The 20,218-nt window shown below is 53.2% G+C and overlaps 8 protein-coding genes across 8 annotated transcripts; 3 read left to right on the top strand and 5 right to left on the bottom strand.

The window, feature by feature from the left end:
* Positions 1–316: 316 nt before the first annotated feature.
* Positions 317–1,236, bottom strand: J4E85_005988 (uncharacterized protein; the record flags this gene model as incomplete). Its single annotated transcript, XM_051470229.1, has 6 exons — positions 317–484; positions 538–774; positions 831–859; positions 909–971; positions 1,019–1,084; positions 1,164–1,236. 6 exons carry the CDS (start codon positions 1,234–1,236, stop codon positions 317–319), a joined length of 636 nt encoding a protein of 211 aa, XP_051325717.1.
* Positions 1,237–1,492: 256 nt separating this feature from the next.
* Positions 1,493–3,994, bottom strand: J4E85_005987 (uncharacterized protein; the record flags this gene model as incomplete). The annotated part of the gene is made up of 3 exons (XM_051470228.1): positions 1,493–1,713; positions 1,764–3,852; positions 3,917–3,994. 3 exons carry the CDS (start codon positions 3,992–3,994, stop codon positions 1,493–1,495), a joined length of 2,388 nt encoding a protein of 795 aa, XP_051325716.1.
* A 735-nt stretch (positions 3,995–4,729) lies between these two features.
* Positions 4,730–5,907, bottom strand: J4E85_005986 (uncharacterized protein; the record flags this gene model as incomplete). The annotated part of the gene is made up of 7 exons (XM_051470227.1): positions 4,730–4,796; positions 4,848–5,292; positions 5,340–5,396; positions 5,448–5,546; positions 5,598–5,730; positions 5,790–5,825; positions 5,878–5,907. The coding sequence occupies 7 exons, from the start codon at positions 5,905–5,907 to the stop codon at positions 4,730–4,732; spliced, it is 867 nt and encodes a 288-aa protein (XP_051325715.1).
* Positions 5,908–7,142: 1,235 nt separating this feature from the next.
* J4E85_005985 (uncharacterized protein) lies at positions 7,143–8,788 on the bottom strand (the record flags this gene model as incomplete). Its single annotated transcript, XM_051470226.1, is given in 4 exon segments — positions 7,143–8,324; positions 8,387–8,451; positions 8,532–8,770; positions 8,784–8,788. The coding sequence occupies 4 exon segments, from the start codon at positions 8,786–8,788 to the stop codon at positions 7,143–7,145; spliced, it is 1,491 nt and encodes a 496-aa protein (XP_051325714.1).
* Positions 8,789–10,165: 1,377 nt separating this feature from the next.
* J4E85_005984 (uncharacterized protein) lies at positions 10,166–11,104 on the top strand (the record flags this gene model as incomplete). Its single annotated transcript, XM_051470225.1, has 2 exons — positions 10,166–10,613; positions 10,671–11,104. 2 exons carry the CDS (start codon positions 10,166–10,168, stop codon positions 11,102–11,104), a joined length of 882 nt encoding a protein of 293 aa, XP_051325713.1.
* Positions 11,105–12,369: 1,265 nt separating this feature from the next.
* J4E85_005983 (uncharacterized protein) lies at positions 12,370–12,868 on the bottom strand (the record flags this gene model as incomplete). Its single annotated transcript, XM_051470224.1, has 2 exons — positions 12,370–12,492; positions 12,626–12,868. The coding sequence occupies 2 exons, from the start codon at positions 12,866–12,868 to the stop codon at positions 12,370–12,372; spliced, it is 366 nt and encodes a 121-aa protein (XP_051325712.1).
* A 363-nt stretch (positions 12,869–13,231) lies between these two features.
* J4E85_005982 (uncharacterized protein) lies at positions 13,232–13,889 on the top strand (the record flags this gene model as incomplete). Its single annotated transcript, XM_051470223.1, has 2 exons — positions 13,232–13,479; positions 13,535–13,889. 2 exons carry the CDS (start codon positions 13,232–13,234, stop codon positions 13,887–13,889), a joined length of 603 nt encoding a protein of 200 aa, XP_051325711.1.
* Positions 13,890–15,218: 1,329 nt separating this feature from the next.
* J4E85_005981 (uncharacterized protein) lies at positions 15,219–19,177 on the top strand (the record flags this gene model as incomplete). The annotated part of the gene is made up of 2 exons (XM_051470222.1): positions 15,219–17,018; positions 17,069–19,177. 2 exons carry the CDS (start codon positions 15,219–15,221, stop codon positions 19,175–19,177), a joined length of 3,909 nt encoding a protein of 1,302 aa, XP_051325710.1.
* Between the last annotated feature and the right edge of the window lie 1,041 nt (positions 19,178–20,218).

Below are 20,218 nucleotides of genomic sequence, written 5' to 3'. Positions count from 1 at the left end.
TGTCTGCACTGCATTGTAAAGGCGCTTGTCTGCCGTTGGGATCTAACCTCTCATCTCTTGTTCGTTGTTTGGTTCGCATCATTGCGGGTTTGCCAGAGTGGCGTTGGAGGCTTTTTAGCTACATTCAAAGCACGATGTGAATGATATATACGCAAGTTTTATACACTTTTGTATGTCTTCAAGCAGTTCGTGTCTTGAGCCTGAACTATCTGACTTCACTACATCGTCCTGGTATGCTCACATCTAATATCGTACAACATCGCCAGCACATGGTACCTAAGCATCATTCACGCCACTCTGACAGCGCAGCAGACCCTCATCCATCGAGGTCGAACATCTCCCTCTGGTCCTCTCTCTCTTGCGGATCAGGAAAATTCTCCTTGATCTCTTTCCACATCTCCGTCACAATCTTCTGCCTCTTCTTTGCCACACGAATGCTCTTCTTCCATTCCTTCTCAATCGCTTCTCGCTCGGATGTCGTGACCTTGCAGAGTTAGCACAAACACGCATAAATCACTCTGAGTACATTGAACCTACCTTCTTCGCTTTTCCCTTCTTCAGTCCATCAAGTCTAGACTCGATCTGATCTTTTTCCGTCTCGAGAGTGTTGACATTGGCGACAAGATCTGCCGTGCTGAGCGTGGAGTTGAGACTGGACAAGGAGCCACGGAGATTCTTTGCGGCTGCGATAAGAGTAGTGGTTTGCGTGCGGAGATCGAGAATGGTTTTGTCGAGAGCGGCGAGTTGTTCAGTGGTGCATGCTTCGGCTGCGTTCTACAAGTGGGTCAGATCTGAGCAGATGCTGGGTAATAGAAAGGATTGAGTCATACCTGTAAAGCGTGATAGACGATTTGCTTGCCTGAGATTGTCAATTGATATGGATTGCAGATAGGCGAGACCAAGCTCACCAGCGGCACGCCCCTCAATTGCTTTCTGTTCGTGGAGATCTTTCAGAATCTTTGCCGCAGACGCTGCCCTGAATCAGTCGTTGTCGGACAAGAGTGGAAGGTCAACGAACCTTTTGTGACCTTGTTGTGTAGATTCGCCGAAACATCGATAGCCGAGTATGGGCGGTTTTGCTTGCCTGCGACCGATTAGTCTTTGAGTACAGGGTGCGGTGCGACCGTTGAGCTCTCAGATGTGAGGTGAGGTGAGTGACTCACGTAGATACTCCAACACCAGATCTGCGGCCTCGTTGGCTGTGGCCTTCTCTTCTGTTTTCTTGCGAGGTGCCATTTTCTGCTCCGGTAGCGATGGTAAGATAGATTGAAGGAAGAAAAACGCGTCGCTGGATGTGAGATGCGCCTGTGTTGGGATGGCGCTAAGTCACGGGCACACTCCAGACGGAAGGAGCCATCCTCGACCCAGGCAGGTGGGGTGAGCATGCTAAGGGGAACTGAAGCAAATGGAATTGAGACTGTGACCATACACATACTCATGTAAATACTTGATTCGTTACTGCAGGCGCAGTGCCAGCCCGTTAATTAGTACTTCAGCCTCCACGTTCACCAAACTGTGTAGCCCAATCCTCAAATTCCTTCAGTCCTTGCTTGCTTACAGACGGTCTGATAGTCTGCAGACTAGCTACAAAGTCCTGATATTGTATCGGTCGTATCTGATCCATCGTCATGGAAAGTAGCTTCTCACCCAGCGAGCGCAAAGGGCCCATTGCAGCGTCTTTCGCGAGCGCCGTTATATCGGAACCAGAGAAACCTAGAAAGAGATTAGCATTGCGATTCGGGTCTTCGATGATCATAATATACCCTCAGTGAGCTTGACCAAACGATCCAGATCGCGGTCACTCAACTCATGTTTCTGGTGGCTCAGTAGCGTTTGAACCTGTTGCTTCCGGACCCAATCTTCAGGCAGTGGAATATATTGCCTTCTTACAAATCTCCTTCTTGCTGCTTCATCGATCGCCCACGGCAGATTCGTTGCTGCGAGAACGAGAACCCTGGTTGCATCACCCCTCTCTTTGTCCTTGTCCGTGACCGCGCTCCCGGCAGCTGCCTTTTGCAGATCGGACCACTGAATAAGGAACTCAGTTTTGATGCGTCGCGATGCTTCGTGCTCGCCGGATCCCGAACGCGACGAGAGGAGTGAGTCGATCTCGTCGACGAAGATGATTGATGGCGCCAGCATCTTTGCAAGCTGGAAAAGGGCGCGAACAAGCTTTTCTGACTCGCCCAGAAACTTCGACGTCAGACTACTAGCTGAAATAGCGAAGAAAGTAGACTTTGACTCTGTAGCAACTGCCCTGGCCAACATCGTCTTTCCAGTTCCAGGGGGTCCGAACAAGAGCATGCCGCGTGCAGGTTCTCGCAGACCCATAAACAAGTCAGGCCTCAAGAACGGGTACACTACCGTCTCTTTCAGGGCGGATTTCGCAACTTCAAGCCCTGATACGTCGCTCCAGTGTACCTCATCGCCCTGTATCACGATCTCGTTTAATATCTGCTGTGCTGCTTGCTTATCGACGCCCCGCGGCAAGTTCTTCATGATCTCATCCGTTTTGCGCTTCCATTCATCCGTCTCTTCTGGCTCCAGTTCCGCCTCAGAACTATCCGCGCCTGGGGTATCTGGTAGTTCTGCACGCATCGAATTGCCTCTAGCCCTGCCCTTGCGCACTGGAGGTGGCCTCTGCTTGAGCAAATCTCCGTCCTCTTCCAGTGATATAGACTCAGGTGAGTCCTCCTGCTCTGAACTGCTTCGCGCTTGTGTGTCGTTGCTCTTGGGCTTCGGTACAAGTCTCCTTGTCGTCGGATCCCACATCACTCCACCTCGCTCGCCCCCAGTGTCGCCGTAGGAATGGGCTGCAGCAGACGCGGCAAGAGATCGAGGGTCAGGCGTGGGCTTGGGATACTCCTTTCGGTACGATGGTAATGCTGTACTAGGTCCTTGCGCGTTGTTCATTCGACTCAAACCCACAGACTTTCGGGGTATTGCTGGCGCTGTTCGCTCCTGTGTAGCAGGTTTGACCGGCCCCGAATCAGTCTCACCACCAGGTGGTGGAACCGCATATGCGGTTGATGCTGACCCCTCGCCAGCTCTAAAGTAGAACGGTGCTTGTGCAGGCGGCGGTTGTGCTTCGGGTTTCGGAAAATAAGCACTCGGTCTCTCAGCAGCCGGCTTGTCGAGGGACGAGCGGGCGGAGGGTGTAAGAGAACTGGTCGATGGGTTCGGAGCCCCCAATGTTGGTCGAGTTGAGGATGCCGTGGCTTTGACACTCCACGCTTGGGTAGCCGCTTTTGAAGCATCCGGGCGACTTCTCAACGTGTTGGGCAACTTCGCCGAAGATGGCTTGCTCTCTCTCCCAGGTCTCAGTGTCCGCAGCATTCTGCCACCCTTCTCTGGGGATGGTGTCCGTGTCTTTTTATCTCCCACTGGTCCTGGGGATAGCGTCGATGCGCTCCGAGTCTGGGTCAAGGTGTTGTCCCGTATGGAGCCAGTACCGGAGCTCTTCCGTGGCGCCATCGCCGGACGGTATGGCAATGCTGGCGGTCTTGAGAGATCTGTGTACTCTATGGGTGGTATAGATCCGGCTCCGAGCCATGATGTAGATGCGCTTGGATCGTTTTGCGATAGGGGCACGCCGTGGGGTGGTGGTGTGGGTGCATCGTTGTCTGACGAGAGCGAGGCAAGGCTCTCTTTCGACTCCTTGCGACTCTTTTTCAGCGCCTCCAACAGATCCACGCGCTCTTTACATTGCAGCTCCAACTGGCGTAGCGATTCGATCAGTGCCCTCTCTGTTTCGGACGCGGGGCGGTAGGTCGAGGGGTTGCGACGGGCGTTGTGATAGTAGATGTGGTCAAGAGCGGTTTTCCATGATCGCAGCGCTTCTTTCTCGTTGTTCTATATGTCTCTCTGTCAGTGATGCTGGGCACATGCGACACTTGGTGGGTGGCTGGGCACTGACCTGGCCCTCAAAGTAGACTGCAGTCGAGCAGGCTAGGAAAGCCTCGTCGTAGGCTTTCTGCGTCGTGTTGGCGCGCATAGCGGAAAACATGTATATGATGCGCCCAATTCACGCGGGGGGTGGCGTGGAGGACGGAATAGGTGTCTCGCGTCCAGTCTCGGGCTCGTGTTTGTAGATTCGTCGCCGGTCTTAGTTCGCGCGGGTGTGTGACGTAGGTAGCTGCGTTTCGCAACCGCGAAGGCTGAGCAGCGACAACCATGGAAGACGACTTTGTCCTCACGCATCCATACATCCTCTACGCAACTGGGCACGCTCTCTCGCGCGCTATTACATCAGATCACAAGGTAATACTGTCAACCCAGGATACGCGTGCTCACACAGCCACGAGGAAGGCGCATGTGCAAGTGGGGCTGCCATTCGCGCCGGGCTGTTATCGATTACGCACCTTGTTTGGGCTGAGGAGCGAAAATGTTCTTGGGTCCTGAGTGACGCCGACACTGAATTTGCTATATGATACAAGAATGCGCATGCCGTCGTGTGCTCGCATAACCAAGCATCCAGTACGCCGCCAGATCGGCTTCCACAAAAGCCTCTATGACTATACAATGGCAGTGAAGAAGCGTCGCGACGCAGCCCTATGCTCCTCCAGCGCGCCATACAATGCTAGACCTTGCCTTGGATGCCCAATACTGCCATGGTCGCTACTCTCCGCGACACTGCGTGTATATCGTTCCGTGGGTAATGCGCATATCGCGGAATCAGAGGGCTCTCGTAATGGTTCAAAAAAAGATCAGTCAAATAGTCGTCTCTCTGTTATATGGCCGTGGATGAGTTGGTGCTCCTCCGAATGAAGAAAGCCTTGGCCATCTCGTATGCGGACCTATGCAATGTCAGATCAATACTGGTTGCGGTGTCCAAGCTCAAAACTTACCAGCAAATTGCCGTGCTTGGCATGGTGGTGATGATTCGAGGTTTCAGACCACGGAAGTATCCCCTGTATCCTTCCCTTTGATGGATGATCTTAGCTGCCTGGATTAGGCCGGAGACATTCTTCAATTCTGCGTCTCGAGCATTGCCGCGTGTTTGTAATAGCGTCTTGATGACATCGAGGGGAGTTGTGAGCCCCGCTGCAAATCCTCCGGCGATACCTCCGGCGAAGCAGTGCGTATAGGGGTCGTAGCGGCCGGTCGGGTTCATGACCTTGGACATCGATTCGTAGGCCATGAATTGGAGTGCGGTGAACGGCACCGTCATACACAGTGTAGTGGGGTATGAGACGTAGAATGCGCCCACGCCCTCAGTGCGGAGAACCTCTCGGGCGCATTGAGGGACGGACTTGTAGACGGAACCGTGCATTTGCATGCGTTGTTTTATGACTGCGAGATTCAGTAGGCGCGGAGCGAGGTCGTGGTGCGCGTCTTACCGTCAAAGGGATTCATCAGCGCATCACTGGAGATGGTGGCCGCGGCACCGCTAGCAGCTGTTGATGGTCAGTAGCTGCTCCCGCATTTGTAGTCGTGGTATTGCGCACCTGCCGCGAGGGGATGGTGTTCGTGGCTCTCTCCCTCATTGCCACCGAGGGCGTGCTTTGTAGCTTCGTAGGATGCAAAATAGACGGCATGCGCGGGACCTGCATTGTGTCAGTTCTCCTTGCCGGTCTTGCTTGTCTGACACTACCCACCTGCGCCCATTACCACGCTCGACAGTCCCCTCCACAGTGACCAGAAGCCCTCCGCCCTAGATATAGTGACCATGGCGTTCGAGATACCGCTGTACATGGCGCTCGGCGACGGGTTGACGATCTGCATGCGGGTCTGTCCGGAGTCAGCGCGCTGTCGGCAGTGCATGGAGAGCTTGGCGGGAAGCTGCGTACCTTGAGCAAGTCGACGGGGTACATCACCGAGTGTTCCTATCGTCGGGTCAGTCGGGATATATACACGGCGGCGACCTCGGAGACGTACCGCAACACCTGCGAATGCGCCCGCAAGCATGTTGGCGGTGAGGGAGAAGTTGGGCGGGAGCGCTTCATAACTGGCGCGCAAGTCAGCGACGGGTGTCTCTCATGTGCGGCGGTGCAATGGAGCTGTACTCGTGTTCTTCTTCGATAGGAACTGATGGCCGATCATTGGGGGCCATAAGTCGGCCGGCTACTGGCGCCGCGGATTCCAGCTTTGCGACTTGAGAGGGTTTTTGTTTTTGGGGTGGACGTAGAGCCTCCGCGCGTCGATGCAGAGGGGCGACTGTGGTGAGTGGGCAATGGTCTGAAATTGAAGTTGTTACTTTTGTTTGCAACTAACGGAAGCGCGAGATGACTTCAGCCGAACGCCGAGACGTCAGACCTAAATTCCGCCCGCGACTAGGTACTCTCGCTGAGTCGCTGCTATCTGCCCTTTACGTACCCATGCCTCCACCAGCGATGCCGGAGCTTCCATGGCAAACCTGCGCATGCGCATGCCACTTCGTCTGCCAGCGAAGTTTTCATCCTGAGGCTGTTTGCCATGGCGGACGGCGCATTTTCGCGACGCCCTACCCAAATGCCCCGTAAATCGGTGACAGGTGCCCGCGGAGATCAAGTACATCATCAACGCGATAGCTAGACTCGGCCAAGGTGCCTCGGATGTGGGAGGGGGAAGGTGCTTGGTATATCTTATCTGATCATCTCCGCCCGCACCTCGAGCCCGCCACACACGTCTGGTCCGCTGCCACTCGTCTACACGTTGTTCGCAAAGCTTGAATTTGCTCACGATACCCCGCAAAGTCGGCAAGTCTCGATTAGCGCATCCAGACTCGCATGCTGAATAATGTCCGATCTTGGGATGGTTTGCACAGTGCATGCCCGAGCTTCACCTGCAAAGCTCGCTAGGTGCACTGAGCACAGTGTTTGATAACAAATGGACAACCAGCGAACTTTCGTCTCCACTCCGCCTCGCAAGCTGAATAATAGGGCAAGTCTACACACGGAAGTTTGGACACCCGGAGCTATTTCTCGTAGATAGCTCACGGTGCCTTGGTCCGAGGCTATCCCATGCAGATTCGAGCAGAATGAGCAGCTATCGTACAGCCGGCAGCTGATCGTACAAGTACAATGAACGCGCGGTCTTCATGTGCTGCAACAAGCAATGCTATCCAGCCCCTCTGCCATGCCACGTTACGAGATGCCACGTCCGTGACCAGCTGGCGATGCCGTGATCCGGGATACCGGAGGTCCTTATATCTTGTTTGCGCATCAACACTCGCACCGCTTGTACCACCGGGGAAAGCTGACTACGTCCCTGATGTTAGATACACCAGCGAGGTAGCACAGGAGTCGATCGAACCCTAGACCAAAGCCTCCATGCGGTACACTGCCGTATCGGCGGAGATCCACATACCACTGCAGGGAGCCGTCTGATGCGTCGGTAGTGCTATCCGGCGCTTGTTGAAGACCATGTTCGTCCATGGATTGCAAGAGTTCTGCTAGTCGATGTTCACGCATAGAGCCCCCGACCAGTTCACAGATCTCAGGTACAAGGAGATCGAAGCATGCGACGGTCGAGGTGGCCGGGTTGTCAGCTGTCGGGTCATTTGACGGCGCCATGTAAAAAGGCTTGATGTTACGTGGATAATCAGTGATGAATACGGGTCCACCGCGTCCCAAGCTCTCAGCCAAGAATCGTTCGTGCTCGGTCTGGAGACCATCTTCATGACCAGGTGCATACTCAAAATCCGCCTTGCCCTGAGCCACTGCGTCTTTAAGGTGCTGTATTGCGGCCGCATAGGTGGTTCGAGGCCATGGCCCCGCTACCAGCCCTTGCCACCGTTGTGCGAGGACAGTGTGCGACACGGATGTGCTCTCTTGGTCCTGGTCTCGTGCTCGTGCCTCGAGAAGTTCTTGACCTACAACCGACTCTTGTAATTTCAACGCAACGGAACGCAGCATATTTTCCACAACATCCATGACGACATTCACATCCTCTGTGAAAGCTAATTCTGCTTCCAGCATGTAGAACTCGCTAAGATGACGGGCTGTATCACTCTTCTCGGCTCGGAATGTTGGAGACAAGGCCCAGACCTTGTTTACTGACTGAGCTAAAGCCTCTAGGTGAAGCTGACTGGAGACCGTCAGATACTTGGGGGAACCGAAAAACATGTCTTCTTGCTTTTTGACCTGATTCGAAGAGCTTTTGTCTGCTGAAGAAGGTGCTCCAGGCGCCACAGTGAACACCTCTCCTGCGCCCTCGCAATCGGAGGAGGTGATGATTGGTGGATGGCACTGAATGAAGTCATGTTCCGCAAAGTAGTTGGTCACTTGTGCAGTGACTAGCGATCTCAGCCGCAAGAGAAGCGAGTTAATTGGTAGTCGACTTCGGAGATGTGGGAGTGTGCGCAAAAATTCGGGTGTTTGGTATTTCTTCTGGATTGGGTAGGTCTGGAATTAAGATTCAGATCAGACATCGGGCAGGACTCCGAGGCTCACTCATGTTGACTTACTGTGGCATCATTCTCTCCCAATATTCGCACGTGGTTGACTTGAAGTTCATGGGATTGGCCTTGGCCTGGTGAGGGTGTCCACTTTCCCGTGACTGTCACTGCAGTGCCCGTGGAGAGTCTGATAGTACAGCATGTCAGTACTTACAGAGTGTTCTAAAGGGAGCTACTGACCCTTCTGCTAGTTGAGGAGGCAGGACGGCCTGGACTGTTTGCAAAGTCGAGCCGTCGCCTATAGCAGCGAATGCGATGCGTTTTTGCTTGCGCACCGTCCGTACATAGCCGTTTATCGTTAGTGCCTCGTTGTCCTGTGCACTCTGCTGAGACGAACTGGCCGATTGAGTTGGCCTTAGCAGCTCAGCAATAGTGTTTGGACAGAAGGTGGAACTGCAGCGGGGACGGCATAGTGATAGTGCATGTGCGCAAGGTAGAGCGGTTCCCCGGTTTCGGAATAGGTGCTGGGGACGGACAACGCTCCTCCGAACAGGCAGGAGCCAATTCATTTACGCGTCGGCAAATTTCGATCGGCCAGGAGCTGCGCAGTGTAGCGTAGAAACAGCACTCTCTATCACACGTGCGGGTTGATGTCTGCGAAACCTTGGGAAAAAAACGAAGAACGCTTGGACCCCACGCTAGGATCGCGAAGGCCTCGCCCGTGCCGTTCCTGTGGCTCGTTGATCTCGACTGTAACACTTCAGCCATGGCTGAAACATCATGTGCTGCAAGGACCGACCATGTCCTTTCACGAGATTTGAGGCCCATGAGCATAGCGCCGATGGCCTTAGGAGCCTGTGGTCTTGGTGACCTTCTTGGTCGTTCCCTTGACCATCATTGGGTGGGTCAGCTTCCTCCTCCCCTCCACCGCCAGTAAGCACACCAAGACACAAACGCCACGCCCCACCAAGCTCGATGGCCGTTTGTACAACCTTTACCGTCTGCCAGGATACTTCCAGGCAAGGACCCGTCATCAAAGTGGCGGAAATGCTCGCTAGATGGACGTTTTCGTGCCACCTCCGCTGGCGGTGAGGAAGACGCCTCGTAGAACGCCATGCATTCCAGCAGAGTACCATTACCCTGCATCCGGATCTTAGTGCCGACGCTATTACTGCGACGCTATATCGTGCAGGATCTTGGTTAGCAGCTGTCATCATCGGCTTGCTCAACGCCGCCAGATCTTTCTAAACCGCTTTTAACTATTTGCAGATCGCTTCAAGGCCTGGACGATCGATCCAGCCACACATCCCTGCTCCAACACACTAGGAACCCGACACGGCACTTGGTGGCTTAAGGTGCCTGGCAGCTATGTGGGTGCACGGCATGGCCCCCAGGACCAGGATGAACTTTTGCAATCACAAGGCGCGGCTGCTACCGGCCATTCGACATCTGTGTCTTCCCTAGACTGCTCGGGCACACGACTCATGGCTCCATCTTTCCTGCAGGTCTGCGCTACGGCTGGTGTAGATGCTACCCGCGATGACTGCATGCACAGGGGAAGGCTTGATTCCCGCAGTGGACTACCGTTTTGGTAGCTGGCGCAGTGGAAATACGCCAGCTTAGTCTCCGGGGTCCATCTGGAACCATTATTTAGCTGCGTTATCACACGCCCTTGAGTAGCTGCTCAAGTGATATACTACCCTCTCGCCCGTTGGGTCACAGACTCGCTTTCGTTACTGTCAACCCTCGTTCCTCTCACGCTGTTCCACACTGCAGTCAACTACACCTTCATCATACGTCCATTCACACAAGCAGTCCACAGGAACCCCCTCACAGTACTTTACTACCATGCCGCCATCAAGACCAAAGCCGTCAGAAATAGCAGCCGAAGCAAAACGCGTATGGATGCCGCATATCTGGAAGCATTACATCCGAGACTCCAAAACCTCATACCTGTACCCAGACTCCTCGCAAATAAGGATCAACGTGGACAAGCGATCATCACAACGCACGAGAGTAGCAGTCATGGAAGGCGACCCCGTGAACTACGCTTTGGGCTGGTACCAAAGTGCTGTCAACGCAGACCCAGAGTGCAAGCGGATACCAGTGATCAACGTAGCAAACGAGAAGCGCGCTGGAGGTGACTGGGAATCTGGGCTCATGGCACCAGAGGAATGCTTCGCGCGGAGAAGCAACCTCGTGCATGCCCTGACAATGCCCTGGAACGCGCAATTGGGCCGAGAAGAAAACTATTACCCAATACCACAGACAGGCGGCATCTACTCCCCTGAAGTCTGTACGTTGGCATGCTAGTAACGATCGTCACGAGGCACAAGTCACTAACGGGCCGCAGTTGTTTTCCGGGCAGGCCCAGATCAAGACTATGCAACTTTCACAGACATAGCGTCCTTACCTGTAATATCCGTTGCACCCGTGCGGCGTCCCAAGCTTGACGAGAGCGGCTGCAAGTATTCGTTTGCACAAGAGAAGGAGCTCATGAAGGAGAAAATGCGGGCAGTACTGCGAATCGCTTCCTACTGCGGGCACAGGAACTTGGTATTGGGCGCTTTTGGACTAGGGCCTATATTCCGAAACCCGGCACAGGAGGTAGCCCGAATGTGGAGGAAACTACTCTTCGAAGAGGAGGAGTTCCATGGCGCATTCCAGGATGTCGTGTTTGCCATCGACAGTAGTATGGTTGGGTCGCCGAGCAAAGGGTGCGCGTCCGATGTGGAGATTTTTAGGCGCGAGTTCGACCCTGCGACTATTTGGCCGACAAAGTGGTGACCAAGTGCCACTAGGACGACATCGAGGATGTAAGCACACGAACTTCAGTAACAAAATCTTCGGATCAGCATTGGGTAGCTTTTGGGTAGCATGGGACATGATCACGAAGCCTACGAACAAAAGCACACGAACCGAAACGCACACACACACGCACACGTACACACGGAGGCAGGATCCTTCGGCGACGCACCAACCCGATGGAGGGGTAGAATAAGCCACTTGACCCGGATGAAGTCATGGAAATGGTGGGGTGGGGGTCTTCTGTATGCATAGATAACCGAGAAAAAGCTCAGATCTCGCCGACCCGACGAGTCGAACCAGGTGGCGCGCTGCTGCTACTGCCGCTCGATTCTGCGGCTAAAACCTGCACGTCTTAGTAGCCAATCAGTATTAATCAACAATATTGGGTAACATGCTGTCTTGCGGCAAGACATTTGTCATGCTCCTTGCACTTTGCTGTTTTGGTGCGTGTAGGATTCCGGGCCCTGGAAAGTTGATTCCGATGCGCATGTTGAATCCGATGATTACTCTGATTAGGCTTTCGTGCTGATGAGGGGTTGCCAAACAGAGTTGAAGACTTCCATGTTCCCCCTCAACAGTAGAGTTACCGCTGTCAGGCTGTCAGCAACAAAGACTCGGGCAAAAGGAAACTGCCGACAGGCAGCCACATGCCACATGCCCCTGGAGGTATGGTGACCAACAAAAGGTCACCGCCCTTGGCATCAGGGCCAAGACGCGGCCTGACCTACAGAACTCACGCTACGATGCTGCATGGAAACAACTCCCGCGCCTACTCCTAGGCCTGCATTGACAAGCTAAACACCGCTGATCCCCGATTCGTCCTTGCGTCTATGCGACGAACCCATCATGCAAGGAGTACACTTGACAGGCGCGGCTCGACACTCTATGGCTAGGCTACATCGGTGAGCGTTCCCAAGCTCCGGTGACGACATTATGCGAGTCTAGTCACAGTTCGAGTAAGGTAGTGTGTTGGATATTTGGGCCGGGCTACAGGACCGCGCGCTGAGGGTGGGAGGTTCATGCACTTCCATTTGATCTGAGGGTCTAAGGTAAACGCGATGCCTTGCATTTGAGTGCAAAGAGAGTGTGTGGGTGCTATGCCCCATCGTGTGAGAAGTCTAGAACGGCAGGGAAGCCGAGCTGCGTGATAGCTGCAAACGCTTTTTGGGAGCGCTTTGAGAGTAGTATACATATTGTACATTGGTCATGAGCGGCATTATTAGGGCTGTTCAGCCATCCTCCATCTATCTGTTCTGGCCCGGCAGTGGTAGTTGCGGGGCAGTGATTTCTCCACCTTGCATCTCGATCTTCTTGATCGTCTGTTCTCTTTGGTAGTTTACGACTCGTTGCTTCTTGAAGTATTCGACCTAGAGAATGTTAGCCTAGTATTCGGGTGTGTTCCTTGTCCAATCTGTAGTCCAAGAAGCCTGTAGTGCCATAGTCGCCGTTTCTGTCACGGGCATGGAAGTATGCTGCTGGCGATTGCGAGATTTGACGTACCCAGCTGTGTGCACAGTTCTTCTCAAACTCCTGATCGAATGACGAGCAGAAGCTGGCCGCCTTGTCCCTACCAGACTTTGTATTTATGCTATCCAGGACGTTGTTCTTGTCGAGACATTCGAAGAAAGCGTCGCGTGCAGCGTAACATTGTTTCCGGTTGGATCGCGATGGCGACTCGAATGCACCGCCTTCTGTCTTCTTGACGCCCGAGTCGTCCTTGGAGCTTGAGCCGAACCAACCCATGGCGGCGATTTTCGAGCTTGCGGAGGAGATGCGGAGGTGGAGGCGACGGTCGAAACTGGCGCGGGTGTCAGTCGCAAGGTGGGGTATTCGCAGGTAGACCGAATCGGGGTGATAACGTACGTCGGTAGTGTAAGTCTGGAGGTCGGATTTGTAGAGTTGATAGGGTTGTTGTCGATAGACGTTGGAGAGCGCAGCGATGTCGAATTCGTGCTTGGCAGACCCTAAGCTATGACATCGGCGCTGGCTGTCCACGTTTCGCCGAACCGTTAGGGAACCCATGAATCAACAGGCAACCTTGCAACTACAACAGCCAAATCGACAACTCCCCTTATGCTCGGGTTATAGCGCATCGCCCGCGTATTGATGCCACGCCGACGCCGCCCTCCACGACCCGGCGCACTTGCGGATCTGTCCCCAACCCGCATCCTCACGCAGATTGTACTCCTACAGGCTGCCTACTATGCATGCGCCGGCGTCCTCATCCTCTTCACCGCGCTGGTAGCGGGCAAGGAGGTCAGCACCGATCTCCTATTCAGTTGGCAAAGTCTACGCGGCGATACCACAATCGGATGGACGCTGGGTCTGGTCTGGGTGCTGAATAGTCTCACTTGGTAAGCACTCGATCGCGCTGGATAATCAGTCATACCATGGTCTAACACGCGGCAGTGCCATCTTCATACTTCTCCTTATCGCGCGCTCAAAACTCGTTCTCGACTTCGCCCTGACTGTCCACTTTATCCACCTGATCGTCACCTCCCTATATACGCACGCGATACCCACCCACATGTTCTGGTGGGCCCTCCAGATATGCAGCGCGACCATCATGACTTCGCTGGGCGTGTGGGCATGCCAGTGGCGCGAACTGAAGCCAATCAATTTCGGTAGCAAGCCGCCTGCGCGATCACAACCAGCTACAGAGGACGAAGGTGGAGAATCTAGAGGGCGAGGGAGGGGCAGAGGGAGAGACGGTGCTGGTGAATACGAGATGGTGGGCATGAATGAGGGGGATAATAACGTTTGATCAGATTTCAGACCTGCATAATTGGCGTTTGGGTTGGGTTCACTTGGATACATGCATGTGAGTGGAAGGAGGCTGTTGAGAGCCATCACATTATACCCTTAGAAAGCATGGAGCATATTACATTAAGATTCGTCTTCTACTTTCCCATGTCTTTAATCTCGGACGCACCATAGTGTCATCGACACTCGTAACTTTCTATTTCTCTACCTGCGAGAAACCATCTGGAGCCACTGCTTTCGAACTCGACAACTCCATCTCTTACTGCAAACCATGGTAATGCCTTTGGTTCCATACTGACATCTAATGCTTCTCTTTCCTCGGTGCTGATATTCGGCGTGACTCTGCATATAATTCTTTCCAGTCTTGCGCGTGATACTGACCGGCCTTGTTCGGTGGCTTCCATCACTTGTACAACGCTTGGTCGATCCGGTAAGACTTTACCTAGTCAGGCTGTCAGCAACGGTCGGATTGAAGCCTGGTACATGTGACATACCTGGGTAGACCCTCGTTCGTAATGGTATTTTAACCTGATGCACCTCATTGCTTCCACTTTCCTTGAATGCTAAGACGACGTCGGCACTTTGCGATTGGTTAAGTTCGTGTTCTTGGAGGAGAGGTAGCTGAGTGTCATGCTTTGGTATGCTGAGAGCGGGAACGGTCAGGCACAGCGACAGATTGTAAAAGAAGTGTCTTAGTAACATGGTTCCTGCGAAGGAGGAAGAAGATGCGGTAAGGTGTATGGTGTTTTGGAGTAAATGCTTCAATATGAGTTGGCGCAGGTGCTGAACCCGTCCAAAAGGGTAATTACGGTAGCGAGTTCTGAAAGTGCACCGGCAGACCCTTCCTAGATTGACAAGAATTGGATCCTGTTCTATATAAATACGGGAGCATATTGGCTGAAACGTTTATAAAGAACTGCCACCTACTAAGCTAGCTGCCGGGAGAGCGGCTCGGGCTGCCCAAGCAGCAGGCTAGCAGCGTTGACACCGCCTAGTAATTTCCTTGCGCTGGGCCTAGATCGTTGACGTTCTCCGTCACCACACGAATCCCTTATAGCTGGACTTGCGCGATAAGACAAGTACCATCGGGAGGTTCGCATGAGAGCTTGACAAATGGTTCGGGGAGAGACATCAGTTCCTAGTGAGCCTCGAATTGGAGTGGGCGAGACGCGTGAAGCTCTAGCGCGAAGCACGTGCACCAGCCTCTGCAACAGTCACAATCCCTGTCTCGAGGCTTTCGACATCACCACCATTTTCTCGGTGCATACACCACAATGATCACTCACTAACACGTATGGGCTAACGCAGGTACGATACGATCAAGCACACAATGAACCCCAATAATGGATACTACGGGCAGTGGCCGCCAGGACAGCCACCGGATAATAGACGCTTCTTACCCGTTGCAGGTACTTTTGGAGAGGCTGCGCCAAGCTTGATGCAACCACCTGCGCAGCATGGCAGACAACAATACCCCGTACATTTCCCACCAAACGCCGTATTTCCTCCTCAAGAGATATACCCACATCCGCCTCCATTCCAGCCTTCACTTCACCATCAGCCGCCAGCCCGGAGTCCTTTCATACCTCTCATCCCACTCAGCGCTGTAGAGGATTTGGAGGAAGAGGAGCCTCCGCCTTTCACTAGTGGAGGGTTCCAGGATCCGTTCAATAGAGCCTATGCTACCAGTGGACCTGCAGTCTTTGAAGGATTCATCCCAGCCAACCCGGGGCAAGAGGATGATGATGAGTATACCAACGCGACCAGATTTCGTGATTCGCGATATGACCGCGACTTTGATAGTTCGGATTCCGATCAAGATGACTTTCGGCTGACGATGGAGGAAGAGGAGGAACTACAACGGATCGAGAACAAAGATGATTCAGAAGTAGACGCAGACTACGAATCGGAAGATGCACAGGAAGATGAAGGCGATCCAGACGAAATGGAGCTAGGCGTCGAGTTTGAGGATACTGAAGAGCGGACAAAGTACAAGAGAGGAAAGGGTAGAGGCAGAGGCACACTCAAGACTCCAATCACCGCCAGTATCATGCCAGCGTCTAGCACCAGAGGGCGAGGTAGTGGAAAACGAGGACGTCCTTCGACTAGGGGTCGTGGCGGCAGAGGGGGAAATAATGGTGCCAGACCGACCCCTCGGAAAAAGAAGCGAGGCAAGCCCGGAAGAGAAAAGGGACCCAGAGGTCCCCGAGCCGTTGCCGACCCGGGTGCAGAATGGAAAGCACTGCAAAAGCAGGCCAACGCCAAGTTCATCGAAAAGGACTACGAAGCTGCCCTTGCATTTGCCCAGCAAGCCATTCAACTCAATCCCGAGATCTTCGATGCTTACAACATTGCATCCGAGATCTATACCGAGATGGGTCGAGAGGAGGACTCATTAGCTGTACTCCTGGCTGGTGCGCCAACTAAACGTGATCCTGGTCTTTGGCAGTATATCATCGAGCGCATAGAACGATTGGATCCAGATAAACATCCCCAGTTTACAGACGAGAACAAATCGGCTGCCATCCTTCCATGTTTGAATGAGATTATCTTGCTCAACAACGACTATGAAGCCCGAAGTCGCAAGCTTGAAATTGAAGCGCAATTGGGTCGTTCATCCAAGTGCGTCGCACTCGGCCTCAAGATGCTCAAAACACTCAAGGAACAGGGAGAAGATCCGGATGTCAGTGTATTGAAGATCATGGCAATGATGGGTACTGCCTCATCAAAACAGACTAGGATACACCTTAACAAGCTGCTGAACAGCTTTGAGGAGGCCATTGACGTTTTTACACAGCCTGACCGGGATCCAGTCGAGAATGAACTCGATTGGGAGCTGATCAATATTTATCTCGATCTCTTAGATCGAGCTGGTAGCTATGGTGTTGGTGTCACGCGACTCAAAGAGCTTGCCCGGTGGAAGCAGGGTAGGCGTTCCGAGACATTCTGGGACGAGCTGAAAGACGATCGCGAGTTCGATGTCGAAGATGAGCCAAGACGCGTTACTGTGCCTCAATTCGTCCGAGCATCGCAGGATGCAGCCTATGGCTCAACCCTGCCGTTGGAGATCAGGGTGAAGCTAGGCCTGTTTCGCTTACGCAGGAGCAAGGATGACTTTGAAGAAGCGATGGTAAGTCGAATGACTGCGTCGAAAGCTACGCATTACTAACTACGATATAGCGTCACCTTGAGATGTTGGAGCCAGATAACCATGACGCTGATGCTCTGATTTGGGACTACGAAGACCTATTTCGTATCATTGGCGACGCTCTTCATGCCACCGGCCATGACGAACACGCGCTGCGATTTTACGAGCCCTTATTCGACAAAAATTCGAATGAGTTCAACCTCCAAAGTTACATTGGCCTGCACACATGCTTCAAGAACCTAGAGAGGACCGAGAGGGCGGCAGAGGTGATTCCAATCCTGAAGAAATGGCCGGCTGAGAACTATGACGATCTCGCTGTCCTTGCGAAGTTTTTTGAAGATCAAGGCATGTGGCAAGAAGCTGGGCAGCGCGCTGAGACCATCTATCGCGACAAGTACGGCCACAAGCTCAAAGCGCTCGGGTTTGAGGCATATGATGAGCTCAGAGTGTACTACTACAACCAGCGAAGGCAAGCTCGTGGTCGATATGGAGTTCGGAAAAGCACGGTCAGAAGGAATAGGAAAAGGATGCAGAAAGCAACAGGTCAGACAGGTGAAGAGGAGGATTCTGCAAACGAGAACGGCAATGTGGAGCTTCCCGCACTCATTGCCCCGACCGAACGCCCCAAGAAGGGTTTCTTCCGAACGAAGAGAGCCAAGGCGCCCAAGGTTCAGGCGTTCCTTGATGTACGTGATGAAGACGCCGATACAGTTCCCGATACTGAACCGAAACGAACTACACTTGAAGGTACCGACGTGCCGTATCGAGCGATCAATAACAGACTGTTTCGCCATAAGCTCCAGAAACTGGCGACAGATCACGCCGAAGACCTCAAAGCCGCCCGAGCTCAGCACCGGGAGATCGTTTCCAGTTTCAAGCGACTGGAGGAGATATGGGAAATGGCAGAGGACGGGGACGAGGATGCTATACATGAAGTTCTGTCCATTACCCGGGAGCTCATCGAAGAGTTCTCCACATTCGATCTGTTCTACTCAAACCGGAAGGAAGATCTCATGACTTACTTCCGTCGCGTCACAGGTGGCGATCTCTGGAAAGAGTCTTCGCTGATGGTACTTGCCGTGGTAGCAAACAACGTTGAAGACGGAGAGACAGATCCTGAGCTACGCGAGCGACCAGATTCGGCTCCATCTGATTTCTGGGGCATTCATTTTGACAAATGGTGTGATGCATTTGGTCGCTATGCTATTCTGCTTGCCAGCGAAGGAGATGAAGAGCAATGTTTCGCTACGCTCGACATCGCCACTCAGGCCAATGTCTTCCATCGCAACCAAAAATACCACCAACAATTACAGCTATGTCGCCTCACATGCGCCCTCGCAGCGGACAACTCGCGCCAAGCGTCTGTAGCAACACGCTGGCTCCTCAAAGAATACCCATTCGGTACCGACCTCTTTCGCCTCTATGGCGCTGTCAACCGTCTCTGTTCCTTCCCGGAAGGGTTTGCAACAGGCCCGGCGTACAAAGTGCTCATGCGCTACATCAAGACTATGGACTACGCGCTTCTGACCCCAGCACAGCGCGTTGCATATAACTTCCGCGACACAAAGGACAGCAAAGGAGGATTCAGAAACAACATCAACGTCGAAGACGTCGATAAGGTCAAAGATCACGATCCCGCGCTGTTTGCATTATACGGACATGTCTTGATGTGCGGTGGAAGCTACATGGCTGCACTCAACTACTACTTCCGCGCCTTTGCCATCACACCTGAAGATCCAGTATTGAATCTGAGTATTGGCGTGGCGTACATTCAACATGCGATGAAACGACTGTCTGAGAACCGACAGTACCAGATCCAACAGGGTCTGTCGTTCGTCTACAGATACTATGACATGCGCTCCAAAAGCCCTCATGCTATCCATCTGCAAGAGGCGGAGTTCAACGTCGGGAGGATGTGGCATGGGCTGGGTCTTGTCGCGCAGGCGCTTCCGGCGTATGAAAGGTGTTGCGCGCTTAGTGACAAGGTCAGACAGGAGGCAGAAGATCAGTGCCAGGATGGGAACTGGGGGTATGAGGACTTCGGCACGGATGCCGCCTTTGCTATGCAGAGTATCTATGCTATCACCGGTAACTTCGAAGGTGCTCTGGATGTTACGGAAAGGTTGCTCGTCATTGAGTAAACGGAAGCGTCCGTGCGGGCCTCAACGGTGGCCCTAAAACGTCCTTCATGCAAATGCCAATGATTCAAGTTGCTTTTACAAATACCCAAAATCTGAATTCAAACGCAGATCATCATGATGTCTCCCCACATGATAGTTATCATCAATGCCTCCTCCACATTCCGACTACCATTTCCTCCCTCCACCGACCGTGCATCAAACAGGGCCGAAGAATGTGATCCAACATGCATGTTCGATTCTGCAAGGGCGGCCAAAACGCGTAAAAACAACGACACGAGAAAAGAACACCCAGAAAGAAGCGCCTGCATCGCTTATCGACCCGAAGCCGCAGGCCGTGTATACAAGCTAATGCACCGTCCAAACTGCAAACTTCCACCGCAACCTGCATACATATACTGCGCCTCGTACCCGCATCCGCGTCGTCCCTCACACCATGTCATCTCATGCCATTCTCTACGGCGGAAGGCACGCGGCAAGCCCAAAGGCGTTTTAGCCGGACACACCCCAGGCAGGTAGACAGGGGACCTCAGCAGCACCTTCCCCATTTTGTGGCACACGACACGTGGAATTGCCAGGGCTGCCAGAATCATCCGATCATGTCACAATCGTGCGTTTGCTGTTGAGTAATCACAACACCTCATTATCACCTGGGCATCGTCATGGCCCGATTTGTTTCGGAGTGGCTGCACGTCGTACCGTACGATTTCTGCGTATTCCTGCGACGCCACGGGCGTTGAAGAGGCTTTGCTACTGGTTTGGTTACACGACGACGCATCATGGCATGTTGGCAGACAAGACAGACACCGCTGGCATCTGTTTGTGTCATGGGCGGTGTGTGTGTGTGTAATATGTAATGTGTAATTTGTGGTGGGTAGTGAGGATCGGAAGTCTGTGTAGCAGTCGTACAGTCTCATCTACGATTTTACCCGTAGATCTCTGTGATACTAGAGGGGTTTTCTTAGGCGGTCTGCTGGTTGTACGTTGTACGGGGAGATCTGCTGGGAAACGGAGATAGGCGGGTGGGGCGACGAAGGATGGGTT

Source organism: Alternaria conjuncta, assembly GCF_024043145.1.
Source record: "Alternaria conjuncta strain BMP 0040 chromosome Unknown scaffold_8, whole genome shotgun sequence".
Lineage (NCBI taxonomy): Eukaryota > Fungi > Ascomycota > Dothideomycetes > Pleosporales > Pleosporaceae > Alternaria > Alternaria conjuncta.
This window is presented reverse-complemented; position numbering and strand designations above follow the sequence as displayed.